This window comes from Trachemys scripta, chromosome 6 (assembly GCF_013100865.1).
Source record: "Trachemys scripta elegans isolate TJP31775 chromosome 6, CAS_Tse_1.0, whole genome shotgun sequence".
Classification (NCBI taxonomy): domain Eukaryota; kingdom Metazoa; phylum Chordata; order Testudines; family Emydidae; genus Trachemys; species Trachemys scripta.
In genome coordinates, this window is record NC_048303.1 from 101971622 (window position 1) to 101996400 (window position 24779).

At 39.6% G+C, this 24779-nt stretch overlaps 1 protein-coding gene across 5 annotated transcripts in view; it reads right to left on the bottom strand.

Annotated features, from left to right (window-relative positions):
- The window catches only part of CCDC171 (coiled-coil domain containing 171), a 260589-nt gene that overhangs the window by 173141 nt on the left and 62669 nt on the right, over positions 1-24779 (bottom strand). For all 5 annotated transcript variants that reach the window (XM_034774120.1, XM_034774118.1, XM_034774119.1 and 2 more), the window contains 4 exons: positions 15368-15470; positions 7739-7845; positions 4939-5028; positions 1764-1964 (listed from right to left, as the gene is read on the bottom strand). In XM_034774120.1, the coding sequence (XP_034630011.1) occupies positions 1764-1964; positions 4939-5028; positions 7739-7845; positions 15368-15470 (501 nt within the window). The remainder of the gene's footprint in view (positions 1-1763; positions 1965-4938; positions 5029-7738; positions 7846-15367; positions 15471-24779) is intronic.

Sequence of the window (24779 nt, forward strand, 5' to 3'; positions counted from 1 at the left end):
TTTGGATAGAAGGCCATTCCTGATGCACTCTTTCATTCACTGCCAAGACAACTAAGGAGCCTGGAGAAGGTTGGGTGTAAAAATGTTCATAGCTTGAGAAGGGATATAGTACCTTCTCTCTGTCCTCTTAGCTGTCTGAGGCAGAGAGGATGGCATTTGCCACAAAATATTTTGTAGATTTTAGATTGACTGTTTATAGGTAGAGCCAACCCTGTATGTCCACCAGCCTATGGGAACTCTCCTGAATATCGAGGCAGCTACTCTCGTTAGTAACCCCTGGTAGTGATCCTGAACAGGTGAAGAAACCTCAGACACTTCTAGAGAATCCAGCAACAAGAGGAAGAACAGGTCCCATGGTGCTATATATAATTCCAGTGTTTTCCATATCAAGATATTTCCATGATGCTGCTGTTATTGTATCAAAGGGGTCAGAACTGCAGTGGGGGTAGGCAATCCTCAATGATTGAGAGCTGACAATTCTTGCTGAGAAGAAATCAGTATCAGGGAGTACCTCTTTTCAGATGATACTCTATCTCCCAGTGGCTTATTAGTGGACAGTACAGGGAACCTCAAACTTCTAGAGGAACTTGGCTTCTTTGGGGAATGCTATTCTTCTGATGCTCTGTGCTTCTTCTTCAGCACCAGAGAAGGGGAATGGTGCCTACTATAAGATGCAATGTCCAGAAGGGCACTCCTAACTGAAGTAGAAGTACTCAGGGCCTGCCCCAAGAGGAAAGGTTCAGAAGGTGGATGCAAGTGGCCTCCATACGGAGGTAATGCAGTCTCATCTCTGTCCTTTTTTGTCTGGGATCTGAAGTCCTGCAGATCTTGCAGTGATCTCAAATGTGACCCTCTCTGAGGCACCTTAGGTACCTGAAATGAGAGTCACTCACCAGCACAGATTTTTTGAAGCTGCACAAGACTTATGGCTCAGAGACTGAAAAATATCCTGGTACCAGTTCCTTTTGTATACTAGGAATCAGATGCTCAAAGTTGTAATAGAAAATAAAGAAAACGTACACTTACAAGTACTACTATTTGCAGGAGAAAGATAAAAATCCATGAAGTGGGAGAAACCTCAGACTGCAACCTGACACACTCCAACTACCAATCATGGGTGATAAGAAGAAATTAAGGGAGGGACTAAGCAGCTCCCCTTTATACCCTTGTGCAGTGGTGCAAGGATGTATGTGCTTCCCTAAAGAGTACTGCTAAGAGAAAGTCTCCGGCCCTGGTGCACTGGGCACACACATACCTGAAATGGAATGGACAGGTGCAATCACTCCAAAGAAGCACAGGAAACACTAGTTTGGTAGTGGGTGAGCAAAATGACCTATTTTTGGAGGGGGGAGGGGTTGCTATTTGAATCAGTAATTAACACCAAGAGATTCTAAATACAAAGTGTACATATTTACTTTCAACTAAGTAACAAAAAACAAACAAACAAAAAAACAGTACCAAGGCATGATTCTTTAAATAAATGCATTTGCCCTAAACAATAACTGCTAAGAGACAGATATTTTAAAATGTAAATGCCCAGAAGGGTTAAACTGTTAACTCATTTTATAAAAATGGAATGAAAGAGAATTAAGACACTTGAAAATTTTGTAGATGGTAAATACACATTTCAAAATACACATCTTAAAATCATATTTTGCAGATAAATCTGTTAAGACATAAAGCAACCATCTGATGTATGTAAATGTACAAAGCTAAGATTAAATAAAGGCTCTTTTTGACAGTCATCTCGTCTATGGTAATACCTCCGTATCCTTCTGGTAAGCCCTGGTAAGCTTCTGGATTTCATTTTCTGATTCTGTGGCACGGACTTTCTCTTTCTCCCAGCAGTGAAGTACGTTCTGCAGTTCCATTTTTAAAGTGCCTATTAAAGCCTCTCTGTCTGCACACTTAGTGCGTAGATGATTTAACTCTTCATTGGCATCAGCCAGATTATCCTGAGCTTCCTACAGAATAGACACACAAACTGAAAGGTTGGCAACAGTTTTACACCATACAACATTACCTTGGCCAATGTTCAGTATCCCTGGAAGCAAAGATAGGATGTTTTGAAAATATCTCTCTAAAATAATCCATCTGCTTACTTCTAATGATAGACTGAAATTAAAATTTGACACTGTTTTCCTCTGGGAATAGGGGAATAGTGTAGAGCAAAAGGACAAGTCCTACAGGATTATTTCCTTTTCTCCCTTTTTAATCCATCTCCACGGTCAAAGTCTTCATAATACAACTGCCTTCCTTTTGGGGCTGGGTTTGTCTCCTTACAGAGAGAGTATACAGTGTTCCTTCAGTTGAAAATCTAACAATATAAAGAGACAGCCTCCTATAGATATAAGGAACTGGGTGGCCCTGATAAAAGGATACAGTATTTTTCTTCTGTAAATCATTGGTTCCAATGCAGTCCAGATTGGTAGCAACCAAGGACTGTTAACATCTTGTTTCATATTTAGTGGTCAATGTGAAATCAGAAATTGTACCAGTTGGTACAAATGTACCAACCAGCACTAAACCTCAGAAGACTTTTACAGCAAGAGGTAGTCTGCTAGGCGAGAATAGACACACATGCTCTACCTCTTCTGTGAGCAGAGAACTTCTACTTCCAGGGCTGGTAATCTGACACCTTTCATGACCACCAAGTTCATACGACCAAATCAACTTAATACTGAATATTGAAAGCATTTAGTTGAAATGTTTGCCTATAGATTTTTAGATCATAAAATCACTTTTGTCTAATTGTGAAGTATACTATCAGTTGTTTACTAAGGTACTCATCACAACTGTACTTTCATATAATTTCTTAATAAAAATATTCAAATCCAAGAATAGGGCAACTTTCTTTAAGCAAGCTCTCCCATGAAGAAATACTAGGCCAGGTTCTGTGCTGAGTTACACATTAAATTGAGTTTCTACAGATTTACACCAGTGTAACTCTGCTCAGAAACTGGTTCACTATCTCAAAAAGAGTGCCTATTAGGAAAAAAAATAGTTGGTAGAATAGGTCTCATATAGAGTAGACATTTGCATTATAAAAAAATCTGCAAAATCTTTAGGATGCTTTAAAAAAATGCATTGTGGCTGAAGCACAGGAGGCAGAAATCAGGGCTCTATTGTCAGGTCTGCCACCAATTTCCTGTGTATTCCAGGGCAAGCCATTTGGGCCCAGATACTCTAGGGTGCTGAGCAGTCTCAACTTCTAATGACTTCAAGGGGAGAAGTTGGTACTCAACACCTCACAGAATCTTATTGTTCATTAGTATCTTCTTCTACTCAAATCAGAAAAGTAGCACTTTACTTCACAGGGGTGTTCTGAATCTAAATTAATTAACGTTAGACAAGTTCAGTTCATAAAATGGAAGGCCACTGTGTTACTACCAATGAATGCTAACACAGTCTCTCAGTAATAAATTAAAACAATGAAACAGTGCATCTCCAGTAAAAGAATTTGAGAAACTTTGGGAGTGGCCACACTCAAACTTGGCAGTAATACAAAACGCTGCCAGCTGGAAGACAGAGGGTATGTCTACACCCAGCCGCTAATTCGGCGGCTGGCAATCGAAGTTCTGGGTTCGACTTATCGCGTCTTTTCTGGACGCTATAAGTCGAACCAGGAAGTGCTCGCCGTCGACTGCGGTACTCCAGCTAGACGAGAGGAGTACCGCGGAGTCGACGGGGGGAGCCTGCCTGCCGCGTGTGGACCGAGGTAAGTTCGAACTAAGGTACTTCGAACTTCAGCTACGTTATTCACGTAGCTGAAGTTGCGTACCTTAGTTCGATTTGGGGGTTTAGTGTAGACCAAGCCAGAGTTTAACAGTGACCTCAGGACTTTCCTTGGTCCCTTGGTCACTGATGTACCCAGACATGACACATTACAAAAGAAAGACAAAAACAAATTCTAATTTGAAAAAGGCTATAAAATCAGAACTCCAGATATCCATGAGAAGTGCTTGGCTTAGAGATCAGCAATTTCTTATTAGCAGTAATTTAGGCCTATAGATCTCTCCAAATGTCAGGATTACCTAATATTTGGTTGGATTATACACAACATTTGGCCATAATATCCATAATAATTTCACTGATATCTGTCTTCACTGTAAATTTTGCACATTTCAAGCCATGACTTTAAACTTTACAGTTCTGTAACTGAAACCTTCCAAATGCTTTCAGATGAGATCCATATACATAATCTAAATGTATGTGATCAAGTTTCCCAAAGGTGCAGCCACTGAGATGAACAGAGGTCCATCCTCAGCTTTCTATTGATCTGTTTATATCCCCCCTCAGTAAGGTTGTGGAATTAATACATTCTCATTCCTGTTTGTTAGTTTTTTAACATGTGGCTGAAACACTGTATTTTCCCCAGTAATACTAGAAAACGTTATTCTGAAGCAAATAATCTGACCATTACATGAAAAAAGAAAAGTGAATATTTTAAAACTGAATTGTATTTTCATAAATAAATGAATGAGTAATTAAGTGACAAATGTGAAAAATTATCAGACAGTTGAGCCTAAAAATATTTGAGGATAAATTTCATGTGCATATTTTATGCATACAGAACAAAATATGAAAAACTAAAAGCTAGCAGAAAAAAATGTTGAGGATGAATTCAACACAGAAGAGCTACCCTTGCCAAACAAACAAGCACAAAATGATGAAGTAACAGGACTATTCAAGGATCAGATCATCTGTTTAAACAGATATTACTTCACTAATGCAACCTTTGAAATGTTCACATAGGTAGGCTTATAACATCTGTAGGCTTCAACCACTTGAGGTTTGAAATTCTACTCAATAGAGAAGTGATACAAAAACTTATTTTGAGATAACAGAGATAGATTGTATCTGCAGGATAATCTGTTAAGTGAAACATACCAGAAATATATGTAGTATGTTAAGAAGTTACAGTTCATAAAAATATACCTTAAGGTCTTGACTTTGAGACCATATTTTTTGTTTGGATGAGTCAATCTCTTTTGTCATCTTCTCACATGAAGCTTTCATTTTCTTTAGCTGAGAAAAAAAAAGAAAAAAAACAGTTGGGAGTTGCAGAGGCTATGTAGGTACTTAAATGTAAAATAATATTGCCTATACAAATGTAAAACCAGAATGTATTAAAAACTCTTCAGACATCAATTGTAAACAATTTAACAGATTACCACTAAACAAGTTTGATATATTAAATATTAATAATGATATTACAAATAAATAATAACAACAATAACCCCAAACCAAATTCACTATTGCTTTTGCCCGTGAACTCTCAAATGCCTGGGGGGGAAAAGTCTTTGAAATGTGCCAGAAAATTTAAGAAATCCAGCTCCTAATGACTTTCAGGAAGCAAGTTTCAAAGTCAATAGCCCCTCCCAGAAAATGCCCTAAAAGCAGCATCCTCCCTCTTAAACCGAGGGGACTCCAGCTCATGCATTTCTGCTGATTGCAACAACAGCAGCATAACTCAAGGAGAGGCATAGTCTCCAAGTCACCTAATCCCAAACTATTCAGGGCATTACAAGCACCTACTGATTGGAGCACTGGAGTTATGTGCCCTCTTCCAGATGCACTTTTCTGATAAACAGGTGGCCACAATATGTGCTAGCTTCATCTTCCAGTTTCAGTGTAGAAACCAACATTGCAGTCTAACAGTAATCTAATCTTGAGTGTCAAAAGGCACAAATAATGGTAGCCAAGTTTGTATGCAAAAGATACAAAGAGATAGGCAGAATAAAGCGATCTTGGTCATTGCTGCTACCTGACCAGCCAGGAGTTGCACAGAACTCTATAATACATCTAAATTGTAAACACTTCACAAATGGCCACTGCATGTCTCCCTCAATCAGGGGTGCTGATATAATCCTTGTCTACTCTATTAGCTGCTTTTCCCAATTTACCAAAATTATTTCTATCTTTTCCATATTGTTTCAGCCAGCCAGACCTCATCTACTCATCCCTCGAACTCATATAGACATGTGAAAGTGAATGTTCTAATTTTAATATTTACTAGCTCTACAGAAATTGAGTTATTAGCTCTTACGTTTATTTAGTAAATTAGAGCTAATATAATGTCACAAGTTCACCAAACAGGTCCAGACATATATGTAAAGCCAAAACATTAGTTACATCCATCTATGTGTGGGGTCCTGTCATAAGTCTATACCCTACAAAACTTAACAGAATTAAACAAGCCTAAAACCTTAGCGCTGCATATAAAAGCAAGTTATTTTTATTGGATGGTGTTCTTGATAATCCCTGAGAGTTTTATTCTAATATTAAAAGAGTTTTATTACAAAACATGTCTAAGGACAAAATGCACAAAAAGCAAGAAGCAGCGGCATCTATGGGGAAAATCAAGGAGGAGAGAACACTGCCCTTTCTGTGTACCACGAGGGCATTCAGTGGTCTCTGGCTCCGCATGACAACTTCAGGGTCTGTCACATGCAGTCCTACTGGGAAGTCTTGTGGCAGGTCATCAGCTTGCGATTTATTTTCCTTGACAGTTCATTCTTCTTTCTGTCAGAGTACTCTCTTTGCTTTCTTAGCAGCCATCCCCTTGGCCTCCCCACTGCTGTCTCTGGCACTGTTTCACAACAAAGCACATTACTAAGCCAAAGCCTGCTGAGTAGACTTTTCAACTGTGCTGAGAATCATGTGACATTCATCCTCCCAAGTAACAATTCACTGTGGGTAATGTGCTTCTAGACCTGGGCCTCAAAAGAGATTCATAAACTACTAAACACATTGGTTATCTTATCTCACTGCAGAGACTTAACAGTGCTTGCTGTTTACAGAAGTATAATTGTTTCTGTGGTCACTTATTCTTGTGCCCCTTGAACAAATCTCAGAGGACTTGACGGAGATTATTTTTTCCCAATAAAAACAGCAAAGTTAATATGATTTATTTCAAATGTATTGAGTGACTGGATAAACAATAAGTTTATCAAACAGAAGACAAAGCTTAGGAATAGAAAAAAAAATAAAATACTGACACATTTCAGTGCTTTGCCAATTTTATGTACAATTAAAGGACTTAGAGAAGATGTAGTTAACTGCTCTCTACTGTGTTTAAACCTACATTTCATAAAACATTTTAAACCCAAGAGGATTAACCAAATCACATTAGCAATATAAATAAGAAAATAAATACAAGACAGACTTTTCAGCCAGTGACTAAAGCCTCTAGGACTGCATGAAAAATACATTTTTTTAAAATAGAAATATTTGTTGCTGTTCTTTTTTACCTTTAGAAAAGTATAATGCAGATATCTCTTCCTCTGTATGACATAAAAAAAACCCAAACCACGAAATTTAACAATCTTCATCAATAACACAACTGATCTCTGAAAATAACGTCACTTTTCTTGTGGGGGCCCTCACATTTACACAACTGATACCAATGCACGTTAAAATTCAAGTACTACATTGTATTTTTAAAATACTTACGTCAACTTTTACCTAAAGCCCTAGATGGAGGATGGAACGTGTCATATTTCTGTGTTTACTGAAAACAGCTCAAAATAAAAATATATAAACTATTTTTTATATTTAAGTGGAACATTACTGTAGGGCAAGCTTAAGAAGAGTAGTGACAGAGATAATTTCTTTTTAGTATCCATGTAGCTGTCAACTCAACATTCCCAATCTTTTGACCTTTGTAACAAGTGAGGAATACGTACTGTTGCAGGCCGAAGGCTATATTTATGGAGCCAAACAGTGCAAATGTTACCTCATTAGATGTATCTTCCAGCTTGTTCTGGTAATCTGTCAAGGTATTCCTCAAAGTCTCAAGGACAACAGAGAGGCTTGGAGGTTTATCTTTGTCCTTGCGACTGCCTGAAGAAAAATTACAAAATGAAAATAAAGCCCTTAAAGTCACAGAGAGACAGAGAACTGCTCAGACTGGAACAGAGATATTAAAATTAGTTAGGGCTGCTACAGTAACAATACAGAACATTGAACAGCAGCCTTGTTCTCCCTACAGCATACAGTTTCATGTCAAATATAGCTAAATAACTGCTTGTATGAGAGCTGTTGTACAACAAAGTTGCAATCTCCAGTTAATACTTGCAGTTATCATCCAACTAATGGACTCTATATCCAGTTTGAGGTATGTAGCTTAGTGATTATTAGGGCTATATGTCATTCAGTCAGATCACCAACCATTTACACTGCACAGGGACACACTTTGCAAAAACATCTTGTATTAAGTTAAGTAGATTGCACTTTTCCTGCATTATTTTGGTGTCTTCTGACCAAGCGTGCATTTTGTAATGTAGTAATACATCACTTACTCAACAAACCTTTGCCGAGCCAAAGATCACATGACGTTGTTATGCTTGGAAAGGTCTTAAAACTCTTTAAATGTTCTTGTATTCCAGTCCAAAAGGAAACACAGATTTTTTATTATCTGTCTGTGCATTCCTACATAATGTTTCAATTACAAATCTTAAAGCTGATATATCCATTATATGTACATTATACATATTTATTAAACTTAAGCTACAACTTCTGCTCTAGTTGACTTAACTAGGGTCATAGGCACAAAAGTAGTTTACATTGTTGCCTTCAAAATGATTTCTGAAAACAAGAACAATTTTATATCGATCACGTATTCATAAGTTGCCAACTGAATAACAGCAACTATAATAATTATATCATTTGCATATCACCTCTTTCCAGAGATCTCAGCTCCCTTTATAAACATGAACTAGCCCTTAATCCCTAGTATTGCCCTTATTTTACAGAAGGAGCCACTGAGAAGCAAAGAGGTTAAAGAACATGATTTTCAGAGATGCTAAGCACCAACACCAATACCCGCTGCAGTCAACAGAAGCTACAGTTGCTCAGCATGTCTGAAAAAAATCAGACCCTGAGCAACTTTTCCAGCATAACACAGCAAGTAAGGACACAGACTGTGTCTTGTATTCTAAACCTATCCATTAGACCCGCCACAAAACTTTCTATAAAACTATAGTTGCAGGAGCACCCTATCTTTTGACTATTTCAAAATCTTAGTTTAGTTTTTTCTAATAAAAAATGGAAGGGTAAGTATCACTTAACCAGATGTGAAGCATTAAACAAAGCCTGTCTTTGGATACTCACATGGAGCACCAACTGCAGTCAATGGAAACATCACACATGCATGCAAAATCAGAATATTGCCCACAACCACTTTAAAATTGAAATGTGAAGAGTAATTTCCTGTTTTTAATCACTTCAGGAAGTACAGAATAGGGATTTAAGAGGTATTTCACTCTTGGACACACTAACTTTTCACTTTTATTTCTTAGTCCATCTTTATTACCATAGTCACACTGTGTTAAAACAAATGCTGATTTGCATTAGGGCTTAGAGCGCAAATTGCTTTATCTTCTGTTTCAGGAAGTTGGTGAGAATGATTTCCTAGGGCCAAGTTCTGCACTATGATCAACACAAAATTTTCCAGTTAATTCAATAGGATGGGAAATGTGCATGCATATCCTAAGGCATAATTCTGTTCTAAGGTTATCCTTATCACAGTCTATTTTGGTCACTTTTTTAACATTAAGAAAAAAATTACACTAAAAATAAATTATGGACCAGATATGCCATCCTTGCTCTATTATTTGTATTCCTGTAACACCTAGAGGCCACCTCAACTTAAACAAGGCCCCACTGTTCTAGGATATAATCCCTGCCCCACAGCATTTATAAATTAAATAGTTGAGACAAACAGAGGGTGAAGCAGAGGGACAGAGAGGAGAAGTGACTGCTCAGAGTCACATAGCAGGTCAGTAGCAGAACTGGGAACAGAAACCAAATCTCTTGAGTCCCAGCCTAGTTCCCTAGCCCTGGACTAAGTCGTCTCTTCTGGAGTATGCAAATACTGCACAAGCTGGCCCATTGAGTTCTTGTGGCATAGGGTATTAATCAACATAAATAAGGGTAGAAGAATCTGACCATATATGATAAGGTTAGATTTTATTTAGATTTAAGAAAGACATCCCATCCTTAAATTATCCAGCTGTGCTTAAGTAATGTAAAATCCCAGTATTGGAGGAAATTACAGAGTATTCAGGTCCCTTTGTTTTGCATAGCTCAGATCACATGGCAAGCAACCCTGAATTCCACAACATCATTACATTCTACAGCAACATTAATACTTGCATAGCCATTAAATATTGTTCATGCTCATCCCTCCCACCACTACAAGAACTCATACAAAACTATGGCTCACAGTATTTTCATTTGTCCCTTATTTTGGGTGATGTGTTTTTTGCTGAGTTTTCCAGGTGATCCAACTCCACTCTCCAAGCTTCAAATCCTGCAGTGCCGTCTAGGAGGCAAGTCTCAGAACTGCCTTCTCCAACACATAAGCCTTGGTAACAGCAGTTTGTAACCAGCTTCAGAAACTCATCACCCTGGCTGCTGAACTCTTCTCCAGGCAGCCCAGCCCATCGTACCCGATTCCCTCTGACTAACTACAAGTTAAAACTCTCTGTCTGGTTCCATGGAACAGTGCAGGGAGCACACAACATAAACTAATTACCACCCCTTTGTGGGGAAAGCTGCAGGAAGGGCCCAGTTGGGCCATGAGCCAGAAAACAAAATCAGGAGCTTGACTGTAGCAAAGTGCGGAATACTCTGACATCTTAGAAAAATGTCAAATTCTATAGTGCTCTTATTGACATGAATGGGTCAGTTCACACTGTGTAAAGCTATTGTTTCAGGCTCTCTGCTGACTTAGGTGACCAACACTCCATGAGTTTACACTTGTTCATACAAACCCTCAAGATGATAACTGGGAATTTTTAATCAATCAATATAATTAATACATAATCTATAGATCAGGCTACACAAGTTCATCTCCAAAACCTTATGGGCTAAAAATTATTTTTTAAATGAAAGTTAATATTCTGTAATACAATTCTGTGACTGAAATCACAGAATATATCCCCTCCAAAGTATCCCACACATGGTACAAGAAGTATAACAAGATGAACTGATGAAAAATTATCAGCTAAATTTCATGGCTTTAAAAGTGACCAGGGTGGGGGAGTGGGTTTGTGACTTTTTTTGCTTTATGAAAAATTGTTTAAGTTTTCCTGCTTGTTTTTACTTTAGAAATATCAGAAGTGTCAAATCTCCTCTTTGTTTTGCTAGAGAAGTCCCATGAAGAATCCAAAGAGACTGGAAGATCTCTCCTCTCAGCCCTTAAGTGAAAGGACAGGACTGATGAACCTTTAACAAAACAGCATTTCTTTCAACTAGTTGACAGATGTTTGAATTAAACAGGTGTTTAAAAACAAAACAAAAAAGACATTTTAAAACAGTTTGTCTTCACAGGAAAGTTATACTAGTATAAGATAAGGTCTGAATTTAAACTGATATTATTATTTATATTACAGTTACATCGCTTGGGAAGGGGGTTAAGTTAAACAAAAAGAATTACTCTTATAGTGGAGTAAGTGTCCACCTGGGTGGTTATACTAGGATAACTAACACTGCTAAAACTTTGCCAAGTAGACAAAGCCCAAGACTGTCTTCCCTTCTGTTCAGGTTTCAATATGTCAGAACCCCACTGCTTCTCAAGTTCTCCAACACAAAGAGAGAACTCAATGTTTGACACTTTTATATTGTTAAAAAGTGGTCTTTAAAATACCCTTTAAAAACCAAAATTCCTTGAGGCCTTTCTTTTTACATCATAAAGAAACAGAAAGAACACATTCTTTTCCCCTTCACAGGTCATCTTTAAAAGAGCAAGCATCCATTCCAGCAACATTTTTTTCTCATCTTCTGACACAGAACAGTCATAGCTGGTGCAGAAATGTGATAAATCAGTCTCTCTCAGGTATGGCTCACATGAGGAAGTTCTGATGCACCACTTCCAGGAGTCAACCATTGGGAGTTTATGATCAACTGAGTATGTCTGCAGTTGATTCTCCTTCCCTGCTATGTAACTGGCCACTAGGAACATCTAGTAGGACTATGCCAGTTCTCAATCCTTGAGCAGGGGTGTTGGAACAATTTTTATAGTGGGGATGCTGAGAGCCTTGAACCAAACTGTAAGCCCTGTATACAATGGAAACCACTTCAAGCCGGGGGGTGTGATAGACCCTGAACACCCCTAGTTCCAGCACCTATGTCCTTGAGGACTTTGTTCTTCAATACTTGTTGATGTTATGCTGCTGTTCCCAAAATATGATCCATGGATCACTGGTGACCCATGAAGCCCTTGCTGTTGATTTGTGCAGAGTAGGCAGATAACATCGTGCTAGCTCTCCTAATTTCCAGTTGGTTTCTACGTTAGACCATAAGGAAGTATTAAAAGCTCCAACTTTTTATTTTTATTGGTCCTAGATTTTCTGCAAGTCCACTTCACAGAGCAATAGTGTCTCTTTGTGGGCATGAAAGAAATAATAGAAACAGCAATATTAGACAAACATACACAAGAAGAAAAAGCAGGTAAGAAGAAAGCAAAACATCTTTGAAAATACTACAATACGATCAATTGAAAAGTGCAGTGAACCTCCAAGACAAATTGTAGAATTTTACTGTTTGTCTCCCCTCAAACTAGAGCAACGCTTTTGAGGTTTCAGCGTTTGCTATGAGGACTCACTTGCAGCAGCAAATCAGACTTATTCTGCAGAGGAGCAACTCTCTACAGCTGCTTTTGAAGCTTTAAATTTTTTTATTTTTAGATGTCTTATTTTTAAAGGTGGGAGTAAATAAAGTGCATTAAAAACAAACTACTGAATTCCCACTAAGAGGGAAACATGGGATCAGATCACTCCTTGTGATACCTACCATCAAGGGGATGAGAAGAATGGAAAACTTGTTCAAAGTACTATAAATTGCTTAGGAACAGCAGCAGACCCCCTCCCTTTAACCCTGCAAAAGCTCCTTTGTGCAAGAGAAGCACCACAGGCTTGAGAGGAGACTGGGAAAGGCTGCTCTAAGTGGTACAAAATCCCAGTGAACCTATGGAGAAATATCCATAGGAGTTAATGTTGACACTTTCAGCATTAATTCTCACCGGTTCCCACTATGCACCTGGAAACTGACTGTGAGGATTTATTTGGCCCAAGTGCAGGTGAGGAGGTCATAGCATCACAGTTCCAGATGAAGCCAGGCTTTTATGGGAAACAGGGGAATCCCCAGAAATATCAGAAAGGGGTCTAGTGCTCTTCCACTCAACTTTCCCTGTCCAAAGCTTTTTATCTGGAATGACATTTGTCACAGTTCAGGGCAACTGCACATGTATTTCCCCGTAGTGGTTCAGCAAGGGCGCTCACTCTCAGGGATTCCAGCTCCCCAACTATTGCCTTTCTGGGTGGAAATACAGGTTTCTCTCCTTTCTGACTGGCATATTTCTAGACTGCACAGTTTCCTGCCTTCACTGTATTTCCCAGCACAGACAGGTTGCCCAAGGACACCTGCTTGCTTTCTCTTTAGGGATGGATACAAGTGTAACTACTACAGATATAAATACCATACAGATTTCTATGCAAGCCTACTTCATTCTTGAGGTAAAAAGCATTACAGAGAAAACACTAAAAATAATAAAAGAACCTACACTCACGCTAATAAGATTACTAGAATTAATTGCAACCATAACATGGATTCTGGCTGGCCCGGTCCTTCCGGCCTTACCCTAAGGATTGGGGCCCTCTGTGGACCAGGGATTTGCTGGATCAGGAAGAAGGCCATATGCTAGTTTACAGCCAGGCTATTTATCTAAACCCCCTTTCTTAATCAATGGTTCCTGGAGAATCCACTTCAAAATAGTATATAAACACCTTTCTACGGGAGTGGCTTCTTTGAAGATGTTACAACCTGAGTCAGTTTGTCTAATCACCCCCTGTTGTCCTTCAGATGGAAATACATACAATTCCACAATAACGCATACACAATTGCTTTTTTAATACAATGAACTCCAAAGATGTTAAAACTAATTAATTAACGTTTAAGTTAATTCAGTAAAGTTCATTCAGGATATTGCAGGAAATTATCAGTCTGTCACAACGTTATTTGGCCAAAAATTCAGAGAAAATAAAGGGGGGGAGGGAAATCAATGAAAGGCTGCCACATCATCCGTCAATGTATCTTGTTGCTAGATATTGCAGAAATGCAGATATAATTTATATAGCACCACATAGCACATTAGGTTTAACATGAACTTAAATAAACCACTTTTCTCAACATGTTTTACCTATTTTTGTAAAAAGTACACTTCTACCTCGATATAACGTGACTCGATAGAACATGAATTTGGATATAACGCAGTAAAGCAGCGCCACGGGGGGGGGGGAGCGGGGGCGAGGGGGCGCTGCGCACTCCGGTGGATCAAAGCAAGTTCAATATAACGCGGTTTCACCTATAACGCTGTAAGATTTTTTGGATCCTGAGGATAGCGTTGTATCGAGGTAGAGTTGTAATTCCTAAGATTATTATAACAAAGATTAGAGGAAAATATTTCTTTATTTATTCAGTTCATTTACTGTGTGAGTTTGACAGCACTTTGTGAATACTTTGTTTGACTGGTTCCCTTGTATAGGAATGTGCATGTTCCATACACCAACCAGAAAGAAAAACATTTTTTTCTTTTTTTAAAGAAGAACATAAGATTGTAAAAAAAAAAAAAAAAAAAAAAAAATCACAAAAACTGACAGGGGAAATGACGGTCAGCTGTAGTACCTAAAACTACTTTTACCCCCTTTTTAAAAATAAATTTACTAGATTTCAAATTAATGGTGTCCCAATAATTCCTGTTTATCCTCAGTCCCCATCTCAATTGTAGAGTAATATGTTACAGATAATACCACATAATGTATATGGTAGAGTGATGCTAAATCTTCAATTTCAGATTTCTATACTAATCGGAAAAATATTTACCGGTGTGCTGTTTGAAATTAAATGAATGCAACTCAGTTAGAGTACAAAGTACTGCTATAAAGAGAACTGTGTTACATCCTGCGTCCTACATAACCTTTGTGAATATGTGACCTTTAAGTTGCTGAAGGTTGCCTCAGAATTTGGCTCAGTTCAGTCAAAACATCTGTTCCCCTTGCAGGTAGACTGTAAGGACTTTTTTCTCAGTTGGATTTAGAGCACAGCAAGAGAGCCCTTTTCTGACCGATCAGATAGATCCCAGCACTTGTAAATCAAGTTCTGGGCTGACAACAGCAGGTCCACATTCCTGTCACCCTTTCTCAGCTAGTGAGGCCACTTGACTGCTGTGAGAACTGCTCTCATCATGTCATCAAATCAAAGCATGTTGAGAAGAGGGAACGCAAGAGGCATCTGCAGAATTCCCACAATGTAGTGACTTTGGAACACTGACAGATGCATCTGTCATTTTATACCTTCAACTAACCTGCTGTCCGCTGGCTTGACATAGTAAAGCTGTCCAAGAGTAACTCCAGTTCTCTCACATTGTTTTCACACATCTCTGTTAGGAAGGCCTGGCGTTTCTTGGCCTTTGTTTGACAGGGGGATGGGTGAAGGAAAAAAAAAATTTTAAAGTGGTAAACAAAAAAAAGACTTGTGTTACAATTAACATTTTTACTGTAGGACAAATTATACAAAAAGACACATTGCACATCATTACTTTTTCCTGAAATCAAGTGGGTACAACATGACAGTACAAACAGCTAAAACAGTGTTTCAGTGTGGACTTTACATGCATTTCGGATAAAAACCGGGGGAGAGGTATGTGGGCCCTTCAAGCAGTCAGAATTATTAAAGTTTCAAAAAGAGTATAGTAATTTTCTCTTCCTGCCATAAAAATCGTTATCTGCTGCCTATGTACACAAACAACAAAGTTAATTGTTGCACTGTGCAAGGACATCCGGAAAGGCACAATGCTTCTGACAAGATGGGATGGAAATCAAGGATCTGCTGCTTTGGAAAAGCCCATACCTATTGTAGTTGCAAGCTGCCAAGTGCAATTGTTAGACATATTCTCCTTGCTAGATAGTGGTTTCTTTAACTAGAAAGCAGAGTTGTTGAGATTGACGTCCCAGAAGCAATGGAATAATGGAGAACACTTCAACTCCCAGCACTGGATTTTCTTTCAATAAGCTTTTCACTGGGGGACCTTGTGGGTAAGCTGTTGTTCAAACTACAGGGCTGGTCCTATTTCGAGGGCCAGTTTAATATTAAAGTGTCTGAAAAGATTTAGAATAAAATAAAATTGCAAATAATAGTTATGTCACATCGATTATTGTTTCTTCTTCAAAGGGCAGCCCAGCATCCAACTTGAGTAGACAGGCTGGGCAGTGGGCAGATCAATGGGAGAGGCACCCTTCCCACAAGCCAATCTAATAGTTGCACAGACAATCCACAAAGGCTGCTTCAGCCCATCAGCTGATTTAGCACCATACTCCACTATCACTGGAGAAGAATGGGAGGATCAGCATAGCAGTAGGTCCTGTGGCCACACCCTCCATCCACACCTCATATCACACTTTACCCTTCTCTGTGCAGCAGATCCTGCAGTCATGAAGGAGGGCCTAGATTTGTAATTGCAAGAGTTTAGATAAGTAAACTTACTATGTAGTTACAAATATTGAGGTACCATATGACATGTTTTCTTTTCATATGAAAAATATTTTAAAGAATATTAATAAAACGTGAATTTAATATTTCACACTTAGTTCAGGAGCACATTAAGCACTTGACACTGGCCAAATATGCACTCATTAAGGTCAGGAATGATTCAGAGCCCACAGCACAGCAAGTCTCTGGGGAGCTTAACAAGTGTAGCTGGCCTGCCCTAGGCTGCTTGCTTGGCTGCACCACCTCATTGATGGGAAGAGTCAGCTGACTAGCTCTTAAGCCCAGCAGCAGCAGTTCAGCAGCTGCTCAAAACATTTGCACATGGCTGTGATAGCTCCTGAGCCTGCTTGCCCCAGACTTGCTCCCACCTTGTTCCAGTCCCACTCCTCTCCTACTTTTAATTCTGACCCAGTCCTGTCCTTGCCTCGGACCTTATCCTGCCCCTGCTTTGTCTCACTCAAGGTAACCCAGCTCTGATGCTCAACTCCAATTCCTGAATTCTGACTTTGGCTCTGACCCTCGGCTCTGGCATTTGGACTTTGACTCTGGCTCTGACCCTGGACACCTATTACTGGCTACCGACTCCTGCTCCAACCACTAGGCATGATCACCCATGTCCCGATCTCTGACAATTAAGCTTAAATTTGTTAATACTGTATAAGTTAAGCAAGAGCCATTGCCATTCACTGTCATTAGGCTATATTGGGATATTCACAGGAATACTAAGGCCTCAATCCAGCAAAGTATTTGTGGATGCACTTAACTTTAAGCACATCTCACTTACTTGACTCTGGTACATCCAGATTCAGTAGAATATAAGGCCTAGCCTATGCTACAAAGCTTTGCTGGCACAACTATGTAAGCTAGGAGTGCTGAGGGGGTGTGTGTGTGTGTGGGGGGAATCACACTGCTAGCTGACACAGCTATGCCGACAAAAACCCCGGTTTTATAGATACAACTATGCCAAAATAAGAGTGCTTCTGTTGACATAGCTAGTGTCATTTGGAGAGGTGGTTTAGCTTTGCTGGCAGAAGAACTCCTGTTGGCTTATGCTGTTTGCCACAAACTGTCGGCATTGCTATATCGGCATAGCTAGACCAGTCACGGCTCTGTAATGAAGACATTCCCTGAGTATATTATATTAATATTCTGTTAAATATTAATCTGCCAAAAGAACCCTCTAACTTTAGTTACTTAATTTTTAAAACATATGCTACATATGCATATAGTAGCATTTAAGAGCTCAGTCCTACATGAGAAACAATGGGAATTTCTACACTGTGATAAAAAAAACCTGTGGCACCAAGTCTCAGAGCCTGGGTCAGCTGACCCAGGTGCTGGGTCAGCATCTGGACTTCAGTCCAAGCCCAGGCTCTGAGACTCCACAAGGGAGGAGGGTCTCAGAGCTGTGGCTATGCTGCGGGTCTTTTATTACAGTGTACTTGTATCTAATGGGAGTTTCAGGTGCACAGGAGTACTTCTGAAAGCTACTGAAGCTTCCAGATGACTATAATCAAATATTTATATTATGGTAGCACCCAGAGGCCTCAGCAAGAATGGGGCCATTGTGCTATTCCCTGTCTAAATGAATATGTAGACATGGTCTCTGCCAAAGAGTTTACAATTAAAGAAGTCCATAGTCAAAAAATGACATCTGTCTGGACAACAAGTGGGAAAGGATTAAGTCAGAAGTAAGCAATAATTAAAAGTACCCTTTTCATAACATCCTTGTAATAAAGGGGTGGTGAAGAAAGAAGGTCCATATCTCCTATTTCTGATCCTGACCAGTTACTCATTATTTATCTTCTGAGCTAAAATTATGATTCACTATTTGAATAAATTTTCCTTCCCATTTGTTCATAGCACAGGAAGTTTACTCTCCATAGCCCCAAGAAAATTCTACTATATTGTCAATTACATACAGACCAACACACTACTACTTATCCAAGGATCCAATCAGTTTTTCCAATGTGGGAAATGTCGGCCCCCAAAAAGCTCTCTTATGAGCTGATAGCATATCATTGGCAAACAAGGACAAATATATGCAATTTTCTGCTGTGTTCTCCCCTATTCAGTTTAAATATTTTATAAAATGTGTTTTACTGTTTCAATTTTAATTATATGTGCTGTATATCTACTAATATATTATTCATGTGCGTTTCAGTGTTAGGTCCCCTGTAGCATTTACATGGGTTTCCTTATGTGATAGTTTGTAATACACTTCACAAAGAATTTCCAACACAACTGAAATCCATATATACACAAGTGCTTGTATTTGCAGAACGCCAATACAAATATATTGTAAAGCATTATCTTTTCCACAGGATGCAAATACATTAGAAGGATTTACCTTACAGTGCACACTATCAATAGGAAAATATAACAGTATGGTCAATATCACAGTAAGAGAAAGTCTTTATTTTTAATATAAGCCACTTTAGTGCAGACAAGGTCATACTGAATCTAGCCCACAGAAAAGTCTTTTTATAAGCACGCCTAAACAAATGTACTTTTTTCCCCCCTCAGCCTTCCATTTTTTTAAATTCACCACATTTTAGTCAGTACATTCGGCCTTCATCGTTTCTCTGTACTCACATTTGCTAACTGTGTCCATAAGTCTCCATGCCAATTTCAGTATCTATTTTTCAATTGCAGTAAAGATCAAAAGGAAATTCCTTAAACTAGCCAGATCTTCTATATTTTACATACAAACAATTTAGTTTCCTTCCTTTCCAACTCCTGTTCCAGTTCCCTCTCCCTCATCATTGCAGCCTATGATTTTTTTTCCTTAAATTTGCAAAGTGGAAAACCTAAGCATAGATGTGAATGTGCCCTGCAGAGAATATACCAAAGGGTTTCTCAGTTTCCTAATGCATGTTCTTAATGAGAATGAGTAAGGTTCTACACTAGAGGTCAGGCTGGGTGTATTCATGATGCTCCCACCAGTTTTTGCAAGATCTAAGCTTTCATTTACATTTTTTAAAATGTTTCTAGTCCCTATGCTTGTAAAGATATTTTTCTGAATACTGAGTCTGCAAGTAGCGTTGCCAGATGTCCAGTTTTTGACTGGAATGCTTGGTCAAAAAGGCACCGTTGTGGCTCCGGTTGGCACCGCCGACTGGGCCATTAAAAGTCCGGTCGGTGGTGTATTGGGGACCCAGGGCTAAGGCAGGCTCCCTACTTGCCTTGGTTCCGTGTGGGTCCCGGAAGCAGCTGCCAGGCCTCTGTGGCCCGTAGGCGCATGAGTGGCCAAGGAGGCTCCGGCACAATGCTCCCGCCCCCAGCACCGGCTCCACAGATCCCATTTGTCGGCAACCGCAACCAATGGGAGCTGTGGGGGTGGCATGAAGGTAGCATGCATAGCCTCCCTGGCTGCCCATGCACTTAGGGGATACAGGGACCTGGTAGCTGCAGTAAGTGCTGCTGGGACCCCGCATCCCAGACCCCCTCCCACACCCCAACCACCTACTCCAGCCCAGAGTCCCTCACGCACCCAAACTCCCTCCTGGAGCCTGCACCCCACTCCTCCCCACACACATTCCAACCCCTGCCCCAGCCCTGGGCTCCCTCCTGCTCCCCAAACTCCTCATCCCTGGCCCCACCCCAGAGCCCACAACCTCAGCTGGAGCCCTCATCCCCCCCACACACCCCGATTTCCTGTCCCAGCACAGAGCCCTCTCCTGCACCCCAAACCCATCATGCCCAACCCCACCCCAGAGCCTGCACCCGCAGCCCACACTCCCTTCCCACACCCCAACCCCCTGCCCCAGTCCGGTGAAAGTGAGTGATAGTAGGGAAAAGCGAGAGACAGAGGGCTGGAGTGAGCAGGGGTGGGGCCTTGGAGAAGGGGCAGGGCCTCAGGGAAGGGGCAAGGAAGGGGTGTTCGGTTTTGTGCAATTAGAAAGTTGGCATCCCTATCTGCAACTAGAAGCAATAGTTCTAAGACCAGTGCTGCTCCGTAGGAAATTCCTTAGTTGAGGAAGGAGTAAACGCAACAGAGCTACACTAGGTCTCTCGTGTGAGAGGACAAGAAATTCAGGGGGATTCCACATGAAGGAGGGATTTAGGGCATGTCTACACTACAAACTAAAGTCGACCTATGTTAGTTCAACTTACAGCCACCACAGTAATTACTGTGGTTTTTCATGTCCACACTTCCTCTTTCTGTCAGTGGTGCGCATCCTCACCAGGAGCAGTGAGAGGGACAGTGAGAGGGCCTGAGAGCCCGGGCTCTCAGCCCCCTACTCCCTACTGGGAGCCTGGCTGCTGCCGGGGCTCTCAGCTCCCCACTCCCTCAATCTCCTTGGAAAATCCCAGCATTGAGTAAGAAAGTAATACAATATTTGATGTATTTATACATCAAACTTTTTAAGAGTTAACCACCTAAACTAAAATTCCACAAGATGGCTGCAACTTTGGTTGGAGATTTATGCCAGTGCACTACAAACCCAAGATACACCTGTAGGGAAGAACAGTATGATAGAAGAAATCATTACACTAAAATTGGTTTTATATAGCAAAATTTCCCAAAGGTGGCTCCTTAAGTTTTACCAGTTAACATTTCATGTGTACAAATTACAAGTACAAGTCCCACATCTGCACATGCAATTTTTTACCTGAATAAATAACCATTTGTACATGCAATTACATATATTTTTCAGGTGCAATTTAGATGCACAACTTCAAAAATTTGTCCATCTCTGTTTGAGAGACCTCTGTTTTTCACTAAGGCTTCGATTCAGAAAAGCACTTAAACAAGCAGTTAAGTCTATCCTATGCAGGACAGCACTTAGTCATGTACTTAACCTCTATGGGACAACTTTGAACATGTCATCCTGAATATGAATGCTTTTCTGAATCAGAGCCTAAATAATAGAGCAACAAGTATGTGTGTATTGTAGGTACTCTATAACTCCAGAGGATCGCTTCCGTTAGGATAAAAGAAACAAGAATTATGCTAGATTGGTTTTTGTAGTCAGCAGGACTCTTCAATTGAATAAGAATGCCCCCTCCTAAGTTTTAAAAACCCGACAAAATCTTGGACACGTCCAGCAGAGAATAGAATAAGTAACTTTTTTTCTGAATTAATATCAGCATTACTGAGAGCAGAATTTGTTCCTTTGCATTTATATAGCACTTCATATCTTCAAAACATGGTACAAACATTAACTAATCATGTTTTATACTCTGTTTATCAACATATTTGACTTCATTGTTACAGAATCAGATATTGTCAATCTACAGGAAGTACCTTTGCAGTGACTTATGGTACGACCTTCAATTCTTAATAGTCTAGAAGCAGCTAAGCATTCTTTCAGCCATATATAATATTTGGAGATTCTGACATACCAACACGGGAAAAATGTTTATTGAAATAATATCAACATTTTAGTGAGGAATTTGAAAAATCCAGGAACATAAACACCTCTACCCCAATATAACGTGACCCAATATAACACGAATTCGGATATAACGCAGTAAAGCAGCGCTCGGGGGAGGGGAAGGGCGCAGGGCTGCGCACTCCAGTGGATCAAAGCAAGTTCGATATAACACAGTTTCACCTATAACGCGGTAAGATTTTTTGGCTCCCGAGGTCAGTGTTATATCGGGGTAGAGGTGGATGTTTAAATGTTCTCATTAAAGTAAGTTTGCACTAGAAAATAAAGTTCACTCTGTTTCCTAATATACTTTATTAATAAAATGATAAATTCCCAGAACCTTCACTATGTACATTCACAACTCCGTCCACACAAAATAAAAAGCTTCAACTTCCCCTTCTCTTCAACAACTAAAAGTTAGAGTTTATCTGGTGCTAGATGGCAGGAATTGAAATCCAAAAGCAGCTTCAGAAAAACAATTCTAGCCACAAGTTATTTTTTTAAGAGGCCAAGAATAGAGATGGAGCCATTTCGATTTAAAGCCAATTCTGAACCACAATGTATATACCCATTCTTCCAAAGTCTTATTCTTCAAACTTTAAATTCTTAAAACACTAGTTGGAAAGAATAACAAGTCTGAAAACAGTTTCCCTAACAATAACACAAGGAAATCTTGAGATCTTGCCCATACTGAATATTGCCCAGGCAATCCTGTCTGGTACTAACAGATTCTATCACATTTGATCCATGCAGATTTGTGGCAGACTTTTGCAACATGCTGAACTTTTAAATTAAAAGCAGCATAACTGCTTTACTTTATATGCAGTGGAGCCATAAAGACAAATGTTCTTTTTAATATACAAGTTTCCAAAGAATGATCTTGGTTCCAACACAAGTTACTTCAAAACCCAAGAGTTTGTCCTTAAAATATTTTAAATGTTTGGTAATATTTCCTGAAATGTTTTAAAACAAAATCATTGTATTAGACAGATCAGTGGGAAACCATAGAATGAGATTATCTGAGTCTGAAAAAAATAGACATTGAGAAGGTCTAACTTTAAAACAAAAGAATGAGAGAAAGGACCGGTAATTATTATACAAGAGACTAAAAGTATTAACATTTCTCCCACTGACAATTTCAGTTCAGAAAAAGGACAGCTTGGTAACAAAATATATCATATACATTTCAGTTTTTAGCCAGAGCTTTCTGCTTTAAACAACAAAAATGATAAAAACTCTTCAGCATGAAAAAAACAAGACCACACTCTACCTATTCCAGCTTCTCAAATAAAAAACAAAAGTCTTCAGAGAAAAATACTAAGATGAGTTTAAAAAAAAAAAATCTAATCCAGAAAGGGGCTTTGAATACCTCTCCTGAACAAGCCTTTTAAAAGATGGCTTGCATATTTCTGCCTTGTCAAGGCAGTCTTGAGGTTTTGAGTCACTCAGCAGCTTTTTCCACCTAACCAATATGTCCCTTGCAGTCATACTGCAATGCTAGTTTTGAGGGCTCCTTTCTGCTTTACCATAAACTATATTCAGGATTTTCTTCCGAAGTCTTAACCTCTCAAGTGGCAAAAAGCATATACGTGTAATTTACACCCTCCTAAGCAAAGTAAAAAAAAAAGGGAGATAGGAGGAGGAAAAAAAGAGCAAGAGAGAGATATGATGTGGCGAGCGTATGTACTTATCCAGGTTCCATTGAGAATCATCACAGCCAGCAGCTCACCGCCTCTAATTTTACACTAATAAACATCAGCCAGCTATTGGCAGTGGCCAACGAGGCACTGTTGCATTCCTATCTTACGGGTTCTGTGGGGTTTAGAGAGGATGGCTTAATTTAGAGCAAGTGTCCCTTAGTACCTTGACCTTAGATGGAAGAAGATGGTCTCTTCTTAGGAAAGAGAGGAGCTGGGAGGAAACACTCCATTGAAACAGCCAATCCAGGAGGGTACAGAGTAAAGTTTTTGCTGAAACAGGTTTATTAGCTTACCAGTTTTTGAAGGGGCATTGTTAGCACTCTGAATAAGAAATATGACTCAGCAATATTATGTTTTATTTGAGTCATAAATAATCTACATAAATACAAACCCAGGGATCATCAACCATTTGGTTTATTTAAAAAAAAACACTTGTGACCAGTTTGTTTGCTGGGGTTAGACAAAAGTGAAATAAGTAATTTACCATTCCCGTCCCCTTATGAGCTCTTGCAGTTATACCTGCAGTGGCCTACTAATACAATTTTGAGACAAGTGGGAGAAAGACAAGGGAGAAGTAATGATAGAAGTAAAGTATTAAACATTGGAATGAGCAGACAAGAGAGCAATGCAAGAAATCCAAAGATTTGCATGAGTGGTGGAAGTCATAAAACATAAGAATGGCCATACTGGGTCAGACCAAAGGTCCAATCCAGCCCTGTATCCTGTCTACTGAAAGTGACCAATGCCAGGTGTCCCAGAGGGAGTGAACCTAACAGGTAATGATCAAGTGATCTCTCTCTTGCCATCCATCTCCATCCTCTGACAAACAGAGGCTAGAGACACCATTCCTTACCCATCCTGGCTAATAGCCATTAATGGACTTAACCTCCATGAATGTATCTAGTTCTCTTTTAAACCCTGTTACAGTAAAGTCCTGTTCTGTGACTTTATGCTTGAAAAGGTCTGAGCATAAAATCCAGGGTGGGGAAAGTAATCAAATTGGGACTGTGTTCCTCATGGTTGGAGATATATATATATGTTCCTCCTACCAAGTTTCCCTTTTCTTTAATTGACTGCAACAAGCCTGCTGATCGTTCTGATGCAGACCCTTGCTGCAGCTCACTGACTAGCATGATTCCTCTCAGCAGCA